Source organism: Scyliorhinus torazame, chromosome 12 (genome assembly GCF_047496885.1).
Source record: "Scyliorhinus torazame isolate Kashiwa2021f chromosome 12, sScyTor2.1, whole genome shotgun sequence".
NCBI classification, from domain to species: Eukaryota; Metazoa; Chordata; class Chondrichthyes; order Carcharhiniformes; family Scyliorhinidae; genus Scyliorhinus; species Scyliorhinus torazame.
This window is the reverse complement of record NC_092718.1, coordinates 97,796,132-97,818,628: the sequence shown is the minus strand read 5'-3', so window position 1 is coordinate 97,818,628 and position 22,497 is coordinate 97,796,132. Positions and strand designations below refer to the sequence as shown.

The following is a 22,497-nucleotide window of genomic DNA, read 5'->3' as shown; positions in this document are numbered from 1 at the left end:
TGTTTGATAGGAACAGCATTTCCCACATCTACATCATGTATAGCCATTTTAATACTTCCCAATTTATCTTTACAAACTTGCCCATGTGATATCAATAACTCTTTCAGGTCAGTTCGTTTTCCTCTGGAAGGTAACTTAACAATTCATCCCAATTTTTAAGAACATCCTCATTTTCCAATTTAATTTGAGGTATGTCAAATTCACAGTCATCTGGATGTGATTCGTCACTTTGAGTTGTAATCATTAAAACCTCCTTTTTCTCTCCTTCCCTTTCAAAGTACCTTTTAAGCATATTCACATGACACACTCGGTGAGTCTTCCTTCTATCTGGTGTTTTGACCACATAATTCACCTCACTTAATTTCCTTTCAATCTGATACGGTCCACAAAACCTAGCTTTTAAAGGCTCCCCTACCACTGGTAACAACACTAAAACTTTATCCCCACTGGCAAAACTACGAACTTTGGATTTCTTGTCCGCTACCCGTTTCATCACATTTTGTGCAACTTTTAAATGTTGTCTAGCCAATTCACCTGCTCTATTTAATCGTTCCCTAAAATTTGACACGTGATCCAATAGTGTAATTTCCGATTTCTCACCCACCAATTTCTCCTTAATCAATTTAAGTGGTCCTCTTACCTCATGACCAAAAATTATTTCAAAAGGACTAAATTTGGTAGACTCATTAGGTGCATCCCTAATTGCAAACAATACGAATGGGATTCCTTTATCCCAATCCTCATGATAATCTTGACAATACGCCCTCAACATTGTCTTTAATGTCTGATGCTACCTTTCTAATGCTCCCTTTAATGGTACGCAGTTGATTTAAATTGTTTTATTCCTACACTATCCATAACTTCTTTGAATAACTTTGAAGTAAAATTTGTTCCTTGATCCGATTGAATTTCTGTGGGTAGTCCATATCTAGTAAAGAATTTAAGTAACTCCTCCACAATCCTTTTAGCTGTAATATTATGTACTGGAATGGCCTCTGAAAACCTAGTAGACACATCCATTACAGTCAAACGATATTGATTCCGACTTTTTATTTTCGGAAGCGGTCCTACACAATCGATTAGGACCCTTGTAAAAGGTTCCTAAAATGCTGGAATGGGTATTAAGGTCACTGGTTTTATCACTGCTTGAGGTTTCCCTATCACTTGACATGTGTGACATGATTGACAAAATTTAACTACATCTTTATGTAGTCCAGGCCAATAAAAATGTTTTTGGATTTTAGCTTGAGTTTTCCTTATTCCCAAATGACCTCTCACTGGTACCTCATGTGCAACTCGCAACACCTAGTTTCTATACCCTACTGGCAATACTACTTGATGAACTTCTGCCCACTTTTCATCCGCCTGCATATGTACAGGTCTCCATCTTCTCATCAAGACATCATTTTTACGGTAATAACACTCTGGTATACTCTCAGATTCCTCCTCTGTATATGCTTTCTGATATATCTGCTTTATTTCGACATCTTTCTGTTGTAACTCCGCCAATTTTCCTCAACTAAAAATATCCGCCTCATCTTCCACCTGTTCTTGTTCTTTTTCAACCATCTGATCAAAAATCGTTTTTGATAATTGCACTTCAACTTCATCTTCACTCTTTGATTTCTCCTCTTGTCTTAACCTGTGACTTTGCAACCTTGTTACTACACAATCTGGAAAAATCCCAGGATATTCGTCCTTCAACACTTCAGTTGGCTGATTTTCCACTGGCTTATCAACCACAGTAGGCATCACTCCCACCTGCGATCCAGCTATATCATTACCCAAGATAAACTGTATTCCTGGACAAGATCGTTTATCTATTACTCCTACTACCACTTCACCACTCTTCACTGGACTTTCCAACCTTACCTTATATAATGGAACGTGACTCCTCTCACACTGAATTCCACATATCACCACCTTTTCTGGCAACATTCTTCCCAAACTACATAATTCCTCATCTCTTATCATTAAAGATTGTCTAGCCCCTGTAGCTCTTAAAATTGTGACTTCTTTACCTGCTCCTCCTGATACACATGAGTAAACTTTACCCACACAAGTAAATTCTTTAAAGACACCTGGCACCTTCTTAACAATTACTTCTTGAACAGGCTGTACAATCATTTGCACCTCCTTTGCTTCCCTTGGGCTTTCCTTTACCACTCTAACAAACCCCACTGTCTTATCCTGTTTTACCACATCAGCCTTCCCAGTGCTTTTCTTCAACCACCAACACTGTGACTTTACATGGCTTCGTTTATTACAGCGAAAACATTTGAAACTTTTCATTTCTTTTCCACCCTCCTGGATTTCTTTTTTAATCTGAGGTACACTCTCTTTATTGTCTCCCATCAGATCACCTTTACCTTTACCACTTGAGTATTTCTCATGTCCCCAGTTTCTATCCCTCACCGGCTGAAACTGATGTCAGAAACCAATCTTTGATTTATGAACTAATTCATAATCATCTGCCATTTCCGTTGCTAATCTCGCAGTTTTAACCCTCTGTTCTTCCACATGAGTTCTCACTACATCAGGAATTGAATTTTTAAACTCCTCCAAAAGTATAATTTCTCTGAGAGCTTCATACGTTTGGTGTATTTTCAAAGCCCTTATCCACCTATCAAAATTACTCTGTTTGAGCCTTTCAAACTCCATGTATTCTTTCCTGAAATTTCTAAACCTTTGTCTGTATGCTTCAGGCACTAGCTCATATGCACTTAAGATGGATTTCTTCACCTCCTCATACGTTCCAGATACCTCCTCCGGTAGTGATGCAAACACTTCACTAGCTCTACCTACCAGCTTTGTTTGAATCAGTAACACCCACATGTCCTGTGGCCATTTCATTTGTTCAGCTACCTTCTCAAATGAAATGAAAAAGGCTTCCACTTCCTTCTCGTCAAACCTTGGCAATGCTTGGACATATTTAAATAGATTCCTACCAAGCCTTCGACTATGACGCTTTTTCTCACTATCCTCATCACTATCATCCAACTGTACGTTTCCCTTTACGTCTGCCAATTTTAACTGATTGTCATATTTCATGGCCATTTTCTGAAGTTCAACCTCCCTCTCTTTATATTATTGTTCTGCTAGGGCTATTCTTTCTTTTCTCCTTCCTTCTCTCTCCTTTTCTTTTCCTTTCTCTCTCTTTCTCTTTTTTTTCCCTCTCTCTCCCTTTCTCTTTCTTTTTCCTCTCTCACTCACGTATGCCAGCCGCTTTAATTCTTTCTCATGTTCCATTTGTTTAATTTGCAATTGAATTTTTGCCATTTCCAATGAGTCAAACTCTATCTCAGGCAACTTTAAATGCTTAACCACCGCCATAATTACCTCATCTTTTCTCATTTTGCCAGGTAATGTTAACTGGAATGTTTTTGCCAAATCTAACAGTCTGCGTTTCCTTTCTGCCCGTAAAGTACTACGTGTGGCATTCTCCACCCCCAAAACCTTCTGAGCCTCTGAAAGGGCCATTGTTCTCAACACTCTCCCCACTTAAACTAAAATACCACACCGGAAAAGCAACAATCCTTCACTCTTTCAATTCACAAAAGCCAATCCAACAGATAGACTTTTATCCCCCTCGAGCCCCCAATTGTTATGGGCGAGGGGTTTTCAAAACCCCAAAATATATCATGGAGTTCAACCAACCTCTCCCTTTGATGGATTTGTTGCTTTTCCGAGCACACGGCTTTTTCCCAAGGTGTGGGATTACAATTATGGGCATGTGGGTTTTTAAACACAAAACACTGTTTATTCCATGAACTCAACTTAACATCTTAAATAAACATTGGATCTCTTAACACCCCTTACTTCAAAGATAACTCAGAAAATATTGCAACAGTAAATAATTCCTTAAAATGTTCCTTCAAACTTCCAAGAGACTTAACACCTTTAAACAGGATCACATCAGGTTAAAGGATATATATATTTTCTGTAGAATGGCAGAGACTGTCGCAAACTGGCTTTCTATTTTTTAACTGCTCTCAGCAAAACCAGCCAGGCACTTTTTAGCTGCTCTCAGCAAAACCAAACTGCAAAACTTGCAGCTCTCTGGAAACACACAAACACTGCTTTTAAAACTGAAACTAAAAACCTGCAAAACACAGACTGCAAAATGGCTGACCTGAGCTGAGCTCCACCCACTCTATGACATCACTGTTTTCTTAAAGGTACATTTCTTAAACATCCATGTCTTAAATGACTCTCGCATGACACCAGTCTGAAGTTGGGACTCAAACACAAGAGAAAACATCCTTTTCACATCCACCTTTTGAAAAGAGTTCAAGATCGTATATACTTCTATCAAGTCGCACCTCACTCTTGGAACTTCCAGTGGAAATGAGCCCAGCCCCTCAAACTATTCAAAAGACAACATATTAATTCCAGGTATAAATTTGGCAAACCTCCTCTGAACCTCCTCCAACTCATTTACATCGTTCCATAAATGAGGCCAAAACTTCACACATTGCTCGAGATGTGATCTCACCAATGCACTGTATCACTGAAGGCTCACATCCTTACATTTATGTTCAATTCCTCTCCATCACAAAAATTATAGAAATCCATTCGCCTTGATTACTTGCTGCACCTGCAGACCAACTTTTTGTGATTCATCCACGAGCAATCCCAGATCGCTCAGCATTCTACAGTTTTCTACATTTAAGTAGTACCCTGCTTTTTAATTCTTCCTACCAAAGTGAACAACTTCACATTTTCCCAGGTTATACTGTATATGCCAGATATTTGCTCATCACTCAACCTATCTATACCCATCTCCTAATGTCTTCTTCACAAAGTACTTTCTACCTGTCTTTGCATCTTCTGCAAATTTAACAACCATGCTTTCATTCCCCTCAGCTAAGCAATTGATGTAAATAGTAAAAGGTTGATCCCCCAGCACATGCGGAGTTCCACTTGTAATATTTTACCAATAAGAAAAAGACCCATTTATGCATAATCTCTGTTTTCTGTCAGCCAGACCATCTGCTTTCCATGCTAATATGATACACGCTACACTGGGGCAGCATGGTGGCACAATGGTTAGCACTGCTGCCTACGATGCTGAGGACCTGGGTTTGATCCCGACTCCAGGTCACAGTCTGTGTGGAGTCCACAGTCTACAAAATCCACAACAGACATCAAGCTGGTTGATAGTTTTCTGTTTCCTGTCTCCTTCTTTCTTGAATAGAGGCGTTATATTTGCTAAATTTCAGGTTGATAGAACCTATCTGGTATCTAGGGAGTTTTGGAAAATAAAACCCAATACATTTACCGCACCATGACACACCTAGTTTAAGACCACAGAGCTAGAGACCCAGGGTAATTCACTGGGGACTGTGCCTTGATATCCAATTTAAATTAAACAAAAAACATCTGGAATTAGAAGTCTAATGATGACCATCTGGTTCACTAAGGTCTTTATGGAAGGTAATCGTCTGTCCTTACCTAGTCTGACGTACATGTGACACCAGAACCAGAGCAATATGTTTGACTCTTAAATGCCATCTAAATAGGCTGAGTAAGTCATTGAGTGCAAAAGCAATTTTGGATAGGTCATAAATGATGGCCCAGCCAGCAACACCCCTATCCAATCAATGAATAAAAATAGATACAGTCCACAAAACCTGGAGAATTGTCAGCCGGCAGATCGATCAGTTTGCTCAGTACCGCTTCCTTCATGATTATAATTTCACCATATTCTCCTCTTCCTTCCATCTTGTCATTTACAGCTATAACTGGAATGTTTTATATGCTCTATATGGAAGACAGAGGCAACATATTGCTTCATTTTATCCACAATTTTCCTATTATCTACCATGCTCTCCCCATCCTCACACTACAAAGGACCAACCCTCAATTTACTTTTTAAATACCTGGAGAAACTCTTGATATTTTGGCAGCGTCCTCTCGGACTCTAATTTCTTTCTCCTTATTCACTTTCTAGTCATGTTCTGCCATTCTTTATATTCTGAACAATCATCTGATCTACCACTCATCTTTGTACCATCATATGTTTTATCCTGAAGTTCCATGCCTTCCCTGACTGCTTTGTACAACAAACGACTTTGGATCCTTCCTTCAGCATTTCAGAATATACATATTATGAGAATTCTGAAATATCCCCTTAAATGTCTATCACTGTATCTCTATTGATCTACCTCCTAGCCTCGTTGTCAATTCACTTCAGCTAGTTCAGCATTCACGTGCTCATATTTAAGTTTCAAATACTAGTCTCAGATGTCGTGTTGGGTGTTCTGATGCACAAATGATCCAACACGGCTGTAGATGGTACAACTCTGTTTTATTGTCTAATCAACGGTAACAACTAACTACTGGTTTGGGTAGCTACTGGTAACAACTAACTACTGGTTAGCTTCACCAGCTAACCTGTGGACCCAGCCCTATCACTATCTTAGTGAGGCACCCAGCACATGGTCTATGTCTGAGTGGCGCGCTATGAGCTCTATGCTCTGAGCTATCTCCTGGTAGAATGAACGGGAACTGTGGTGTTCACTGTTTTATAGTGCTTGTGGTCTCACTGGTGATTGGCTGCAATGTTATGTGTGTGCTGGTTGGTGCAACTGCCTGTCCATCAGTGTGTGTGTGATTGCACCATGATATGCTGATGTGGATATCATGACATCCCCCCCTTTCACAAAGAATATGTGCCCACATGATAATAAATAGAAATGTGTACTGAGTGCATCTGAGTATGTGTGTGCAATATTTACAACCTGTACATGAGGCTAAACTATATACAGAGTAAGGTGTCATGTGCAACAGAACAACGACGTTGTACCAATAACAGAACAAATGCAATCAACAAACGAAGAGAGAAAACTTCTGGAACAATGAACGACAAGAAAAAAAAACTCGTTATCAGTACTGTAAAACAATTCAGTGAGTCCAATGTGCTAACAGGCTCATAAGTCAAGTCTCTCAGGTGGGTGACGAATTCGGGTTGACCGCCTCAAGGGTGGGTCAGGATCCATCGACTGAGGAATGGGCCTGGCCACGGGCGAGAGTGGAAGAGGCAGAGTGGCAGGAAGCTCAACAAAGTCGACATCAGGGACAACAGGAGGGCGTGGCACCAGTGCATGATCTCGTAGTGAGCGCGGAACCAGACGAAGGGCCCGCCGATTACGGCGGCGAATGGAGCCATCAGGCATACGGACCAGGAATGAGTGGGGAGCCATGTGGTGGAGAACCTCGGCGGTTGCCGACCAGCCATCCTCCGGTAGGTGTATGCGGACATTGTCTCCAGGTGCCAGGGCAGGAAGATCAGTCGCCCGAGCGTCACGTGCCACCTTCTGCTGAGCACGCTGTTGTTGCATCCTTCGCAATACTGGAGCATGGTCGAGGTCAGGAACATGAATGGGTGGCACAGTGGTCCCGAGGGTGCGACCCATCAACAGCTGGGCTGGCGAGAGGCCCATGGACAGTGGGGCCGAGCGATAGGCCAGCAGGGCTAAACAGTAGTCAGATCCGGCATCAGCAGCCTTGCAGAGGAGCCGCTTCACAATGTGGACGCCCTTTTCCACCTTGCCATTCGACTGAGGATGCAAGGGACTGGACGTCACGTGTGTGAAGTTGTATGAAGTGGCAAAGGAAGACCATTCTTGACTCGCAAAGCAAGGCCCATTGTCAGACATGACGGTGAGCAGAATTCCATGGCGAGCAAAGGTTTCTTTGCATGCCCGGATAACAGCTGATGACGTCGTGTCGTGCAAGCATATGACCTCCGGATAACTTGAGACGTAGTCAATAAGAATAATGTAGTCCCTGCCGAGCGCATGAAAGAGGTCCACGCCCACCTTCGACCAGGGGGACATGACCAACTCATGGGGCTGAAGTGTCTCAGGGGGTTGCGCCGGCTGAAACCTCTGGCAGGTGGGGCAGTTGAGCACCATGTTGGCGATGTCGTCGCTGATGCCCGGCCAGTACACAGCCTCTCGGGCCCTCCGCCTGCAGTTTTCAACTCCGAGATGGCCTTCGTGCAGTTGTTGGAGGACAAGCCGGTGCATGCTGTGTGGGATCACGATCCGGTCCAACTTCAAGAGGACACCATCAATGACGGCCATGTCGTCCCGGACATTGTAAAATTGTGGGCACTGCCCCTTGAGCCACCCTTCCGTCATGTGGCGCATCACACGTTGTAGAAGGGGGTCAGCCGCAGTCTCACGGCGAATGTGGGCCAGACGTGCATCAGGGGCCGGCAGATTGGTCGATGTGAAGGCTACCTGTGTGTCGACCGACAAACAAACCCCTCCGAGTCGGGCGGTGTGTTGACCGCCCTGGACAGATCATCTGCGATGATGAGATCCTTCCCCGGGGTGTAAACAAGTTGGAAGTTGTACCTCCGGAGCTTGAGCAGAATGCGCTGGAGGCGAAGGGTCATGTCTTTGAGGTCCTTCTGAATGAAAGGGGCGATGGTCGGTCTCCACAGTGAACTGCGGAAGACCATATACATAGTCATGAAACTTGTCGATGCCAGTCAACAGGCCTAGGCACTCCTTTTCAATCTGCGCATAGCGCTGTTCTGTGGGGGTCATGGCCCGCGACGCATAGGTGACTCCGCGGAGCCCATGATGCGGTGTCGTCCCGTTGCAGGAATACCGCCCCAATGCCAGACTGGCTGGCGCCAATTGAAATCTTTGTTTCCCGTGTGGCATCGAAAAACGCCAGTACCGGGGCAGTGGTGAGCTAGACCTTGAGCTCCTCCCATTCACTCTGGTGTGCGGGCAGCCACTGGAATTCCATTGTCCTTTTGACCAGGTGGCGAAGAGCAGTCGTGTGCGAAGCAAGGTTAGGAATGAACTTCCCCAGGAAATTGACCATCCCGAGAAAGCGCAGCACTGCCTTCTTGTCTGACGGCTGCTGCATGGCTGCGATGGCTGCCACTTTGCCGGCATCCGGCCGCACACCTGACCGGGAGATGTGGTCCCCCAAAACCTTTAGCTCAGTCTGGCCAAAAGAGCATTTGGCTCGGTTAAGCGCAGGCCCTGATCCCGTATCCGTGCAAAGACACGCTGGAGACGACTGATGTGCTCCTGTGGTGTGGTGGACCAGATGATAACGTCGTCTACGTAGACGCGTACCTCTTCGATGCCCTCCATCATCTGTTCCATGATGTCATGGAACACTTCGGAGGCTGAAATGATGCCAAATGGCATCCTATTGTAGCAGTATCTGCCAAATGGAGTGTTGAAAGTGCACAGCTTCCTGCTGGACTGAGCAAATTGAATCTGCCAAAAGCCCTTTGAGGCATCAAGCTTGGTGAATATTTTTGCGCGAGCCATCTCGCTCGTGATTTCTTCTCGTTTGGGTATGGGGTAGTGTTCCCTCATAATGTTGTGATTTAAATCTTTTGGGCCGATACAGAACTTCATGCTCATCATCACTGAGTTCAGCTTCCTTTTATTAAAAATAAATTTAAAATAGCCAATTCATTTTATCCAACTAAGGGGCAATTTAGCGTGGCCAATCCACCTACCCTGCACATCTTTGGGTTGTGGGAGTGAGACCCACGAAGACAAGGGGAGAATGTGCAAACTCCACACGGACAGTGACCCAGGGCCGGGATCGAACCTGGGACCTCGGCGGCGTGAGGCAGCAGTGCTAACCATCCCATGCCACCGTGCTGCCTGGGGAGTCCAGCTTTCAATTCCAGATTTTATTAATTGATTTCAAATGCACCAGCTGACGTGCTCAGATTTAAACCTGTGTCCCCAAAACTCTAGCCGAGGCATCGTGATTACTGGACCAGTGATATCAGTACACCCACCATCTCCCCCTTTATCTGCCCCAAGATGAATTGTTGGTTCCTTATATCTGTTATACCCTGCCCAGATCCTATTGGTTGGAAGAATTGGTTACCTATGTTACTTGGTGAATATGAGCTGCCCCAATGAGAGGTGGGGGGGCAATCATTTGCAGTGTAGCTGTATAAATGGCCAGTGTGGTTCTTGTCATGTTGGGTGTTCCGATACACAAACGAACCAACACAGTTGTAGATGGTACAACTCTGTTTTATTATTCTGTACAATAATAACTTTTAACTTCTGGCTGTGGTTCGTACTTCACCAGTTAACCTGTGGACCCAGCCCTAGCACTATTTTAGCCCGGGCCATTTCGCTCGTGATTTCTTTCCATTTGGGTATGGGGTAGTGTTCCCTCATGATGTTGTGGTTCAGGTCTTTCGGGTCGATGCAGATCCGGAGCTCGCCGGAGGGCTTTTTTACGCACACCATGGAGCTGACCCATGGCGTTGGCTCCGTGACCCAGGAAAACACTCCTTGGTCCTGCATGTCCTGCAGCTGCTGCATGAGGCGGTCCTTGAGTGGTGCTGGGACTCTACGAGGTGCGTGAATGACCGGGGTAGCGTCCGGTTTGAGCCGTATTCTGTAAGTGTAGGGCAGTGTGCCCATGCCCTCGAAAACCTCCTGGTTGTGGGCAAGGAGCGAGTGGAGCTGCACCCTAAAGTCTGCATCCGGGAAATCGGACGTGCCTTCTGGAGACAAAGTGTGTACCCGCTGAACGAGGTGGAGGATCTTGCACGTCTGTGTGCCTAACAGAGAGTCCTTCAAGGATCCAACTATCTCCAAAGACAGTGTGGCTGTATGTGAATTGTGTACAACCTCGAGCTGGCAGGACCCCATGTCCGGCATAACGTTTCCGTTATAATCAACCAGCTGACAGTGGGATGGCCGAATCGGTGGTTTAACCATCAAGGTGTGGAAGGCTGACCATGCAATGAGATTGGCGGAGGCACCAGTGTCTAAGCAGAATGTGATTGGTGATCGGTTCACCGTTAGGGTGGCACACCATTCATCGCCCGGATTAATGCTGTGCACTGGCATTGGCTGGTGGGTCCGACTCGGGGACATCCGGTTCTTGTTTATTACCGCAACACGGAAGGGTTCCCGGTCGTCGGTATCGCCGGTCTGCACGTCTTCGGGGTATGACTCAATGTATGGGGGCTGAATGGCCCGCACGTCCCTGCGAGGCTGGCGGAACTGCGGAGAGTTGGCAGGTTGAGCTGCTCGACAGCAGGCAGCGTCGTGGCCCATCCTGCCACAGCAGAGGCATTGTCGCGCTTTGGCCGGACATTGCCTCTTTAAGTGTGCGGATCCACAGTTGCTACACGTCGTGACGTCATGGTGTTCATTGCGCCACCACGCATGCGTTATGTGGTCCTGCGTAGAGCGCGCCTGCGCATCCCGTTCCTCTACGTCGATGTCCCCTCTTTTGGCGCGTACAAGCGCGGGAGGCCTCGGAAAGCGTGCAAAATGGCCGCCCTCGTCTGGGCCGCGGGCTGGGAGGAACTCGATTGACTGGACCCGCTCGGCCTCGTAGGACCCCTGCCATGCTGATTAGGCCGCCTGGAATTGGGAGTACCGGCAGGTCGCGTTTTCGTGGAGGACGCAGGTCTCGATGGTGGTGGCTAGGGTGAGGCGCTTCATTTTGAGGAGCTGCTGGCGTAGGGTGTCCGAGGTGACCCCAAAAACTCTAATCCCGGATCATGGAGTCGGAGGTGGCTTCATAGCCACAGGACTGTGCAAGGATACGGAGGTGTGTCAAATAAGATTGAAAAGGCTCATCCTTACCCTGAAGGCGCTGCTGGAAGAGGTACCTCTCGAAGCTCTCATTAACCTCCACGCTGAAGTGTTCTTCAAATTTTAGAAGGACCGTCTTGTACTTCGTCTTGTCCTCGCCTTCCGCGAATGCCAGGGAGTTGTAGATGTGGATGGCGTGTTGCCCCGCCGTGGAGAGGAGGACGGTGATCTTCCTGGTGTCTGATGCATTCTCCCTGTCTGTGGCTTCTAGGAAGAGTTGGAAGCACTGTTTAAACAGCTTCCAGTTGACGCCAGGATATCCAGCAATCCGGAGCGGCTGCGGTGGGCTGATGGTTTCCATGGCGCAGGATGGCGGGTTTCTGAAGAGGTGCAGGTAGGTCTCACAGTTGCTGGCAAGTTTCCAGTCCTGGTATCATGTCATGTTGGGTGTTCCGATACACAAACGAACCAACACGGTTGTAGATGGTACAAGTTTGTTTTATTATTCTGTACAATAATAACTATTAACTTCTGGCTGTGGTTCGTACTTCACCAGCTAACCTGTGCACCCAGCCCTAGCACTATCTTAGTGAGGCACTCAGCACATGGTGTATGTCTGAGTGGCACGCTGTGAGCTCTGTGCTCTGAGCTATCTCCTGGCGGAATGAGTGGGAACTGTGGTGTTCCCTGTTTTATAGTGCGTGTGCTCTCACTGGTGATTGGCTGCGATGTTGTGTGTGTGTTGGTTGGTCCAACTACCTGCCCATCAGTGTGTGTGTGTGATTGCACCATGATATGTTAATGTGGATATCATGACAGTTCTGGCTAGAGAGAGGGAATCAGTAGCGAACTAATGGCCCTGTGTACATATTCTTATAAATAAAGTTACTTTCTGTTTGACTCTGCAAACTCGTGCTGGATTCTTCGTGGCCCTCACAAAAATATCCCACACACCTCATCATTTTGTATCATCTGAAATACTTCCTTTTCCATTCTGCATTCACTGCTTGAATCAATCCATTAGATTGACAGATTAATTCAGCTTGAATTAATGAAAACATGTTTGTATCTCCTTATGGGCCTGGAAAAGATCAAAATCAGCAACTGTGGGAGGGGTTTCTGGCGGGGTGAGGGTGATTTACAGGCAGCCTGTGGTTTAATGTCAGATTTGGAAAATCAGATTGCACTTACTTAAACATTATTTTAATTCAAAAGAAAAGTCCAAGATAGTTAGCAAGTTCCAGACGACTGAATTTTAAAATGGATGATGCTAATCGATCTGTTAGTCTCTGATTGCCCACTGACGGCAAGTGAATCTTGGAGAGGTAGATTCAATACTGAGTTGCTGAATTGAATTAGCTTTTGCTGACACTATTACAGTTGAGTTAGAGACTGAGCAGTGACTCCATTAAAGTATTCCATGTATTAAATACATACCTTCAGAGTGGAGCTGGAATTTGCTGATTGAATCACCGTGTTTGTTTGCTGCTTTACATGAAATCACTTTCCTAGTTCCTGTTGGTAGAATCAGTCTCAGGGAGCTCTCCACCAGGGACCTATTCACCGCCCAGGATGTGATTTCCACATCTGACCTGAACCCAGGGAGGATTCTCCCATTCAGTCTCCACGTAATATTTGCAGGTGGATTGGCTCTGATCCTGCAGGTACAATTAGTCCCATTTTCAGAGTTGGTGCAGATCGGGCCCGCAATTATACTGGGTTTATCTGAAAAAATGGAAACAATTATATTCAATTGTTGCTGTTTCTAAACACAATTAATTTAGCTGTTTGAACTAACTGCGGCAGGAATGGTTGATTTTTTAAAAAAATACAGTGAAAATAAAATAAAGAAAGCAGTCTTCGTGGCACCAGTTCAATAACTTGTTATATTTTCCAAACAAACGGTTACCACTGAGAAAAAAACAAATTGAATCTAATCATGTGCATCCCAAACACAGACAAAATGCAGACTCCTAATTATCGATAAAATTCCCAAAAGATATTATCCGGCCGTCTTTGGAAAAATGATCCAGTCATTTCAATATTTCCCTTAATTTTGCTCTTTTTATAGCCTTAATTTGTTTCTGACTGGTTTCTTCAGTTGTTTGTCCAACAGGGCGACAGTTTAAAGGATCTAACTCTAAATATTCCATTGCCAATTCAATATTGATACTTATCTTGGAGAGGTTAGAGTTAATTAAGGACACCAGCTCGGATATGTGAAAACAATTCCAGATAATGTTTGAGTAACCAAATTAATTATATTTACATCGATACATAGGAGATAGGAGCAGGAAGCCCTTGGCCCTTCGAGCCTGCTCCGCCATTTATCACGATCATGGCTGATCATCCAGCTCAATAGCCTAATCCTGCTTGCTCCCCATAGTCTTTGATACCATTCTCCCCAAGTGCTATATCTAGCCGCCTCTTGAATATATTCAATGTCTTTTAGCATTAAATACTTCCTGTTATAATGAATTCCATAGGCTCACCACACTTTGGGTGAAGAAATGTCTCCTTATCTCTAACTGAAATGGTTTACCCTGAATCCTCAGACTGTGACCCCTGGTTCTGGACACACCCATCATTGATAACATCTTCCCTGCATCTACCCTGTCTAGTCTTGTTAGAATTTTATAAGTCTCTATGAGATCCCCCCTCATTCTTCTGAACTCCAGCGAGAACAATCCCAACCTAATCACTCACTCCTCATATGACAGTCTTGCCACCCCTGGAATCAGTCTGGTAAACCTTAGCTGCACTCCCTCGAGAGCAAGAACATCCTTCCTCAGAGAAGGAGACCAAAACTGCACACAATACTCCAGGTGTGGCCTCACCAAGGCCCTGTATAATTGCAGCAACACATCCCTGCTTCTATACTCGAAACCTCTCGCAATGAAGGCCAACATATCATTTGCCTTCTTTACTGCCTGCTGCACCTGCATGCTTACCTTCAGCGACAGGTGCACAAGGACACCCAGGTCCCGCTGCACACTCCCCTCTCCCAATTTTCAACCATGCAGGTAGTAATCTGCCTTCCTGTTTTTGCTTCCAAAGTGAATAACCTCACACTTGTCCAAATTATACTGTATCTGCCATTGATTTGCCCACTCGCCCAACCTGTCCAGATCATGCTGTAGGATCCCTGCATCCTCGTCACAGTTCACCTTCCCACCCAACTTGGTTTCATCTGCAAACTTTGAGATGTTACATTTTGTTCCCTCATCCAAATCATTAATATATATTGTGAAGAGCTGGGTCCGAGCACCGATCTCTATGGCACCCCACTAGTTACTGCCTGCCAATTTGAAAAGGACCCATTAATTCCTACCCTTGGTTTTCTCTCTGCCAACCGCTTTTCCATCCACCTCAATACATTTCCCCCAATCCCATACACTTTAATTTTGCACAATAATCTCTCATGCGGGACTTTGTCAAACGCCTTCTGAAAATCCAAATATACCCCATCGACTGGCTCCCCCTAGTCAATTGTACTAGTTACATCTTCAAAGAATTCAAGCATGATTTTCCCTTCATAAATCAATGCTCACTCTGACTGATCCTGCCTCTGCTTTCCAAATGTTCTGCTATAAAGTCCTTGATAATGGATTCAAGAATTTTCCCCACTACCGATGTTAGGTTTACTGGTCTGTAATTCCCTGCTTTCTCTCTACCTCCATTTTCTAATATTGGAGTGATGTGAGCTACCCTCCAATCTGTAGGGACTGTTCCAGAGTCTATAGAATCCCGGAAGATGACCACCAATGCATCCACGATTTCCAGAGCCACCTCCTTAAGCACTCTGGGATGCAGATTCTCAGGCCCTGGGGATTTATTCACCTTAAATCCCATCAATTTTCCCAGCACCATTTCTCTACTAATGTTGATCTCCCTCAGTTCTTCCCTCTCACTAAACATTTGATTCTCCAACATTTCTGGTATCTGATTTGTGTCCACTTTTGTGAGGACAGAACCAAAGTAGATATTCAATTGCTCAACCATTTCTTTGTCCCTTATTATGCATTTCCCTGTTTCTGTCTGTAGGGAGCCTACATTTCTCTTCACCAATCTCTTTCTCTTCACATATCTGCAGAAACTCTTTGTGTCAGTCTTTATGTTCCCTGCAAGCTTCCTTTCATACTGTACTTTCCCCTTCTTAATCAATCCCTTCGTCCTTCTTTGCTGAATTCTAAACTGCTCCCAATCCTCAGACCTATTATTTTTCTTGGCTAATCTGTATGCTTCTTCCTTGGATCGGAAACTTATTCTAACTTCCTTTGTAAGCCATGGATTGGCCCTCTTACACATTTTGCTTTTGTGCCAGACAGGAATGAACAATTGCTGTAGTTCCCCCATGCGTTCCTTGAATGTTTGCCATTGCCTATCCAGTGTCATCCCTTTAAATAATTCTCCCCAATCTATCAAGGCCAACTCACACCTCACATCTTCATAGTTACCTTTATTAAGATTCAGAACCCTACTCTCCGAATCAACTACTTCACTCTCCATCTTGAAAAAATATTCTATCATGTTATGGTCTCTTATCCCCAAGGGGTCTCGCACAGTCAGATTGGCAATGATTTCCTTCTCATTACACAGTGCCCAATCTAAGATGGCCTGCTCTCGAGTTGGCTCCTCCACATATTGCATCCCGTATGCACGCCAGGAATTCCTCCTCTACGGCATTGTGGCTAATTTAATTTGCCAAATCTATGTGAAAATTAAAATCACCGATATTCCCTTATTACATGCATCTCTAATTTCGTGTTTACTGTCATTCCCAACATCACCACTGCAGTTTGGGGATTCATTTCATTCATATATGACACCCATGTGGTGATCCACTGTAATTGGAGATGTAAGGTAGGACCTGCACTACAGGTTCACCGGTAGCTCCTGCCGGCTGGCTCCGCCCAGGGAGAACTGTATAAATATGCATGACCTCCAGTGCCCTGCCATTTCTCTAGCTGCAGCAGGAGGCCTCGCATCTGACTGTAATAAAGCCACAGTTGTACCCAACTTTTGTCTTTGTGCAATTGATCGTGCATTTCCCCACTAATGTTTTTGCCCCTTGGTATTTCTTAACTCTACCCACACAGACTCCACATTGTCAGAGGTAATATCCTTTCTCACTGCTGTGTTAATTTGCTCTTTAACCAGCAGTGTCACGCCACCACCTTTTCTGTTATGCCTGTCCTTCCTAAATACTGAAAACACTGGGACATTCAGTTTCCATCCCTGTTCACCCTGCAGCCATGTCTCCGTAACCCCCATTATATCATACCCATTTATATCTATCTGCGCGAGAAGTTCATCCACTTTACTGCAAATGCTCCATGCATTAAGGCAAAGAGCCTTTAAGTTTGTCTTTTTCACATTGTTTGTCTTGCTCCCAATATTTTTTCCGCTTGCCCTGTTTGAATTTTGCCCTTGGTTTCTCCACCTATCACTTTTCTTATTCACTTTTCTACCTTTTGTTTTAGTCCTTGATCCCTCTTTCTCTGACTCCTTGCATCGGTTCCTATCCCCCTGGCATATTAGTTCAAACTCTCCCCAACTGCTCTAGCAAATCTGACATCAATTCCAGTCCTACCCAGGTGTAACCCGCCCAGTTTGTACAGGTCCCACCTCCCCAGAACTGGTCCCAATGCCCCAGGAATCTAAACCCTTCCCCTGACACCATCTCTTCAGCCACGTATTCATCCAATATATCCTGTCATTTCTACTCTGACTAGCACGTGACACCGGTAGTAATCCTGAGATCACTACCTTCGAGGTCCGATTTCTTAACTTCCTTCCTAGCTCCCTGTATTCTGCTTTTAGGACCTCATCCATTTTTTTACCTATGTCATTTGAATCGATTTATACCACGACCACTGGCTGTTCACCCTCCCCCTCCAGAATTTCCTGTACCCGCTCCGAGACATCCTTGACCCTAGCACCAGGGAGGGAACATATCATCTTGGAGTCTCGTTTGCGGCCACAGAAAAGCCTGTCTATTCCCCTTACAATTGAGTCCCCTATAACGATTACTCTGGCACACTTATTACCCCTCCCCTCTACAGCAGAACAAGCCATGGTGCCACGTGTTTGGCTGTTGCTGTTCTCCCCTGAGAGGCCATTCCCCTCGACAGTATCCAAAATGGTAGATCTGTTCTGCAGGGGAATGGCCACAGGAGATTCCAGCACTGCCTGCCTAGCTCTCTTGCTCTGCCTGGTGGTGACCAATTCCCTTCCTGCCTGCAGAGTCTGAGCCTGCGGCGTGACCACTGACATGCTATCCACAATGCTCTCCGATTTGCGGATGCTCCACTGTCTCCAGCCGCCACTCCAGCTCTGAAACTCGAGCTTCCAGGAGCTGTAACTGGAGACACTTCCTGCCCACATGCTGACTCTGGGGACTGGAACTGTCCCCAGACTGCCACATGGAGCAAGAGGAGCAGACCATGGCTTGGAGCTGTCCTGCCATGAATTATCCCTTTAAATTAAACTTTTGAAATTAAACTTTGAAAATATGTTTTGTGTCAGATTATATCCAAAGTCTCCTATATTATTTATTTAGCATTTTCTTAAAAACTGAGTATTTATCCCTATTGATCTTAAATCAAATTAAAAATAGTAATTTAAATCAACTTAAAAAGTTATTTAAATGAAATTAAAAATAGTAATTTAAATCAACTTAAAAATAGTTATTTAAATCAAATTAAAAATAGTAATTCAAATCAACTTAAGAATAGTTATTTAAATCAAATTAAAAATAGTAATTGAAATCAAATTTAAAATAGTAATTTAAATCAAATTAAAAATAGTTATTTCTAATGAAATAACAGAGAAGTTAATGAGGGGGGAAGCAATGGATGTTGTCTGTACAGATAATAAGAAAAGATGGTTAACTAAGGTAAGACTCACACAACAGAGAGGTCCGTCAGTTTGGTTTATAAGATGAACTAAAGAAAGAAAACAGTGAGTTGTGATAAATATTTGTTTGAAGACACCAGGATGATTGACATTGTCCCCGATGGTCTTTCTCGGATCAGTGATGTTCTGGTCTGCATAACTGACTTGTGTGTTTCAATACAGAATAACATATCAAAATTTGTTGATGATAACACATTTGTAAATGTGGCAAACAGTGAGAAAGATTAATCAGGATCAATGTTTATAGGGAGAAGGCTGGATAATAGGCATAATTGAATGGCAGCCATGATTGAATGGCAGAGCAGACTTAATGGGCTAAATGGCCTAATTCTGTTCCTATATCTTATGATCTTATAGAAGGAACATGGGGAGGACATATTGACTCAAATCCATAGTTGAGGCAGATACTTCACTTCAGCTTTGATAAATACGAAGATAATCTACTCAAATGAGACTGAACAAGATAGAATTCTATACATAACTGGGTAGAAAGTAGATATGATCCAATTGTGATGGGAAATGTGACTAAATAAATTGTTTATTTTAATTCAGAAATTAAATATTATCAAGGCGAGGGAGTAAAACAATATGTAAAAATAAAAGATAGGGACTGGGTTTCTCTAAAAACGCGGCTAAGTGTTGACGCCGGCGTAAACACTGGAGTGTTTCATGCTGGCATCAACAGGCCTCTTGGCCCAGCAATCCTGTTGTCCACAGGGGGCCAGCATGGCACCAGGGCGCGCAACATGGCGGAGCCACACAGTGGGCCGGCGCGGAAGAAGGTAGGACCACCCCCAGATCGCGCACGCCCGCCGATCAGTGGCTCCCGATGGCGGGCCTGGCCATTGTGGAGGCCCCCCCGGAGACTGATCACCCCCGCCCTGCCATGAGGATGGCCACCGCAGCGGCGACGCTGAGCGGGTGGAACCCTACATGAACCACGCCGGCGGGAACTCGGCCGGTCGACCGCGGAGAATTGTCGCGGGGGCCTGTTTCAACGGCTCCCGACTGGAGCCACATTGACCGCACGCGTGCGACTGGTGTCGATTCTCTGGTCTCCAGAGAATCGCAACACGGCGTCGGATCGGCGTAGCGAGTCGTCTCGGCGTCAACTCCGATTCTCCGAGCCGGCGCAGCTCAGAAATCCCGGCCAGGGATTTTGACTTCAAATGGATAGCTTCAAGTTTGCACCTTTCTCCAGTTTAGGCCTTCAGTTGAATGTTATCCTTTCCTTTAGTTTGTAATGATCTTTCCAGAAAACTCACCGAGATAACAGGAAGCCAGCAGCCAAAAGAGAGGGATAAATGCAATTTCTTATTAAGAGGGTCTCATTTATCTTGTTGGGTTTCTTCCGAAATACCCCACCTGGCAGGAACCAATCACTGATTGTTTCCAGGGAGAACACTGTTCCTGGCCAACACATTGGCTGTCAGCAAACCAATCGAGCCAAACCCCTCCAATCGGTTGGATGCCAGAAAGTCTGGGATTTCCTTTCGCAAATCCAAAACTTGAGAATATAGTCTTCCAGTTTTCAAGCTATTCTAAACTTTGAATTCTGTACATCGTCTGCTTGACTTAAAGGCATATCTCTTGGGGCGGCACAGTGGTTAGCATTCCTGCCGACAGCGCTGAGGACCCTGCTCGACCCCGGTCCGGGGTCACTGTCTGTGTGGAGTTTGCACATTCTCCCCATGTCTGCGTGGGTTTCAACTCCACAACACAAAGGTGTGCAGGTCAGATGGATTGGCCACGCTAAATTGCCCCTTAATTGGAAAAAAATAATCAGGTACTCTAAATTTTTTTAAAAAGGAAAAAATGTTTTTAAAAGGCATGTCTCAATGAACGATCCCCAGAACAAACAAAAGTAAAGATAAAATAAAAGGGGCAGTAACAAAGATAAACCAAAAGGGAGGACTCTAACATTAGAGATGGTTTCGGTGTTGAGCTGCTAAATGAAGCTGGCATTGGCTGACACTATTACAGTTACGTTAGAGACTGAACAGTGTTGCCACTATAGTATTCAATGGATTAAACACCAACTTCAGTGTGCAGCTGGAACCTTCTGATACAATCACCGTGTCCGTTTGCTGCTTTACATGAAATCAGGTTTTCAGTTCCAGTCGGCAGAAATAGTCTCAGGGTGCTCTCCGCTAGGATCCTATTTATTGCCCAGAATGTGATTTCCACGTCTGACCTAATCCCAGGGAGAATTCGCCCATCGATGCTCCATGTCATGTTTGTTGGTGGATTCGTCTGATCCTGCAGGTACAATTAACTCTATTGTCAGAGATGGTGCAGATCGGGCCCATGATGATTCTGGGTTTATCTAAGAAAATGAGGGAAGTATCAAATCTTGTTTAGATTTGAAGTAAAAGCAATAGTTCTGGTAGCTTTTTTTTTAAAAAGGAGACAATCGATATTGTAGCAGATTAATGGCATAGTATCTTTAGACTGATTATCAATAATATTCCCAAAATGTGTTTCATCTGGAGAGCTCGGGGAAAAGCTCAAGTAATTTCAATATTTGCCCTAGTTTTGCTCTTTATAAGATATATGACCTGCTACGTTTCTTCAGATGGTTAGCTAACAGGACGAGAACTGGACATAGATAAGCTAGCAGAATAGACAGACTAATGTCAAATGGAATTTGATACAATAAAGCGGGAGGTGATGTATTTTGGCAGAAGACGGTGCTAGAGGCGATATGGAGTAAACGCCACAGTTCTTCAGAGAATACGGGCCCAGAGGGACCTGGCATGCATGAGGATAGACAATTGATAGTGGCAGGTCATATTGACAGGGTAGGTGGCAAAGAATTTTGTGATCTTGGGATTCATAAGCAGGGATACTAAGCACAGAGGCAGGGAGGTTATGGTGAAAGCCTACAGAGCTCCACTTAGGCCAAAGTTAGCTGATTGGGTCCAACTCTGGAGACTACACCTTAAGAAGGATGCGAGTGAGGGTCCTTGAGAAGGAGCAGAGGAGATTTACCAGCAATGGGGGACTTCCATTGCAATGACAAAATGTAGGAGTGGAGATTGGCTCTACCGAGAGCAAAGCTGAGGAACATTTTATGGAGATGATCTAGATTATGATTGGTGTCACGATGCATGCTGATGTTGTCTGCGAGTGTATCCCAACTTGGAACACCGGGTCACAGAATTTTACAGTGCAGAAGGAGGCCATTTGGCCCATCGAGTCTGCACCGGCTCTTGGAAAGAACACCTAAGGTCAACACCTCCACCCTAACCCCATAACCCAGTAACCCCACCCAACCCTAAGGGCAATTTTGGACACTAAGGGCAATTTATCATGGCCAATCCACCTAACCTGCACATCTTTGGACTGTGGGAGGAAACCGGAGCACCTGGAGGAAACCCACGCACACACAGGGAGGATGTGCAGACTCCGCACAGACAGTGACCTAAGCCGGAATCGAACCTGGGACCCTACAGCTGTGAAGCAATTGTGCTATCCACAATGCTACCATGCTGCCCTGCTGCTGGGGGTGTTTAATTTTATTTATTTTTGGTGCAAGGAGACCAGTGAAACCCCAGTGAGAATAAATGATTATTAAAGACTATTCGTTATTGTGAAGAAAAGATAAATAGACACAAACAGGATTATTCCACTCTCACGCAATTAAGATGTATGAATTATTCAAGACACACAGTTTATATGGAACATATTCCTTGTTACACAATATATCTCCGATACCTGAACTCTGTAAGTCATTCCCTGTTCCCCAAACAACAGCCAAACCAAACTGAATAACCAACGATAGTTGCCACTCAATACAGGGATGATATGCAAATTTGGGGACAGCCATTTACCTGCTCCAGTGAAGATATTTTTTTTAACTACTGTTGCTAATTTTTCTGCACTGCCTTGTCTCCAAGACTTCAAATCTTGTTTGCTGTAAACTTGGCCTTCAGGCTACGTGGCTGGAAACTGGCCAGTCCACTTTCTGAGATGGCTAAGTGGTACCTGCTTCCCTTCCTTCTTCTAAAAAAAT

At 44.7% G+C, this 22,497-nt stretch overlaps 1 protein-coding gene across 1 annotated transcript in view; it reads right to left on the bottom strand.

Annotated features, from left to right (window-relative positions):
- LOC140387093 (hemicentin-1-like) overlaps window positions 1-22,497 on the bottom strand; it is a 142,948-nt gene that overhangs the window by 77,963 nt on the left and 42,488 nt on the right. Inside the window, exon 4 of the mRNA XM_072470102.1 lies at window positions 13,002-13,289. Within this exon, the coding sequence (XP_072326203.1) occupies window positions 13,002-13,289 (288 nt within the window). The remainder of the gene's footprint in view (window positions 1-13,001; window positions 13,290-22,497) is intronic.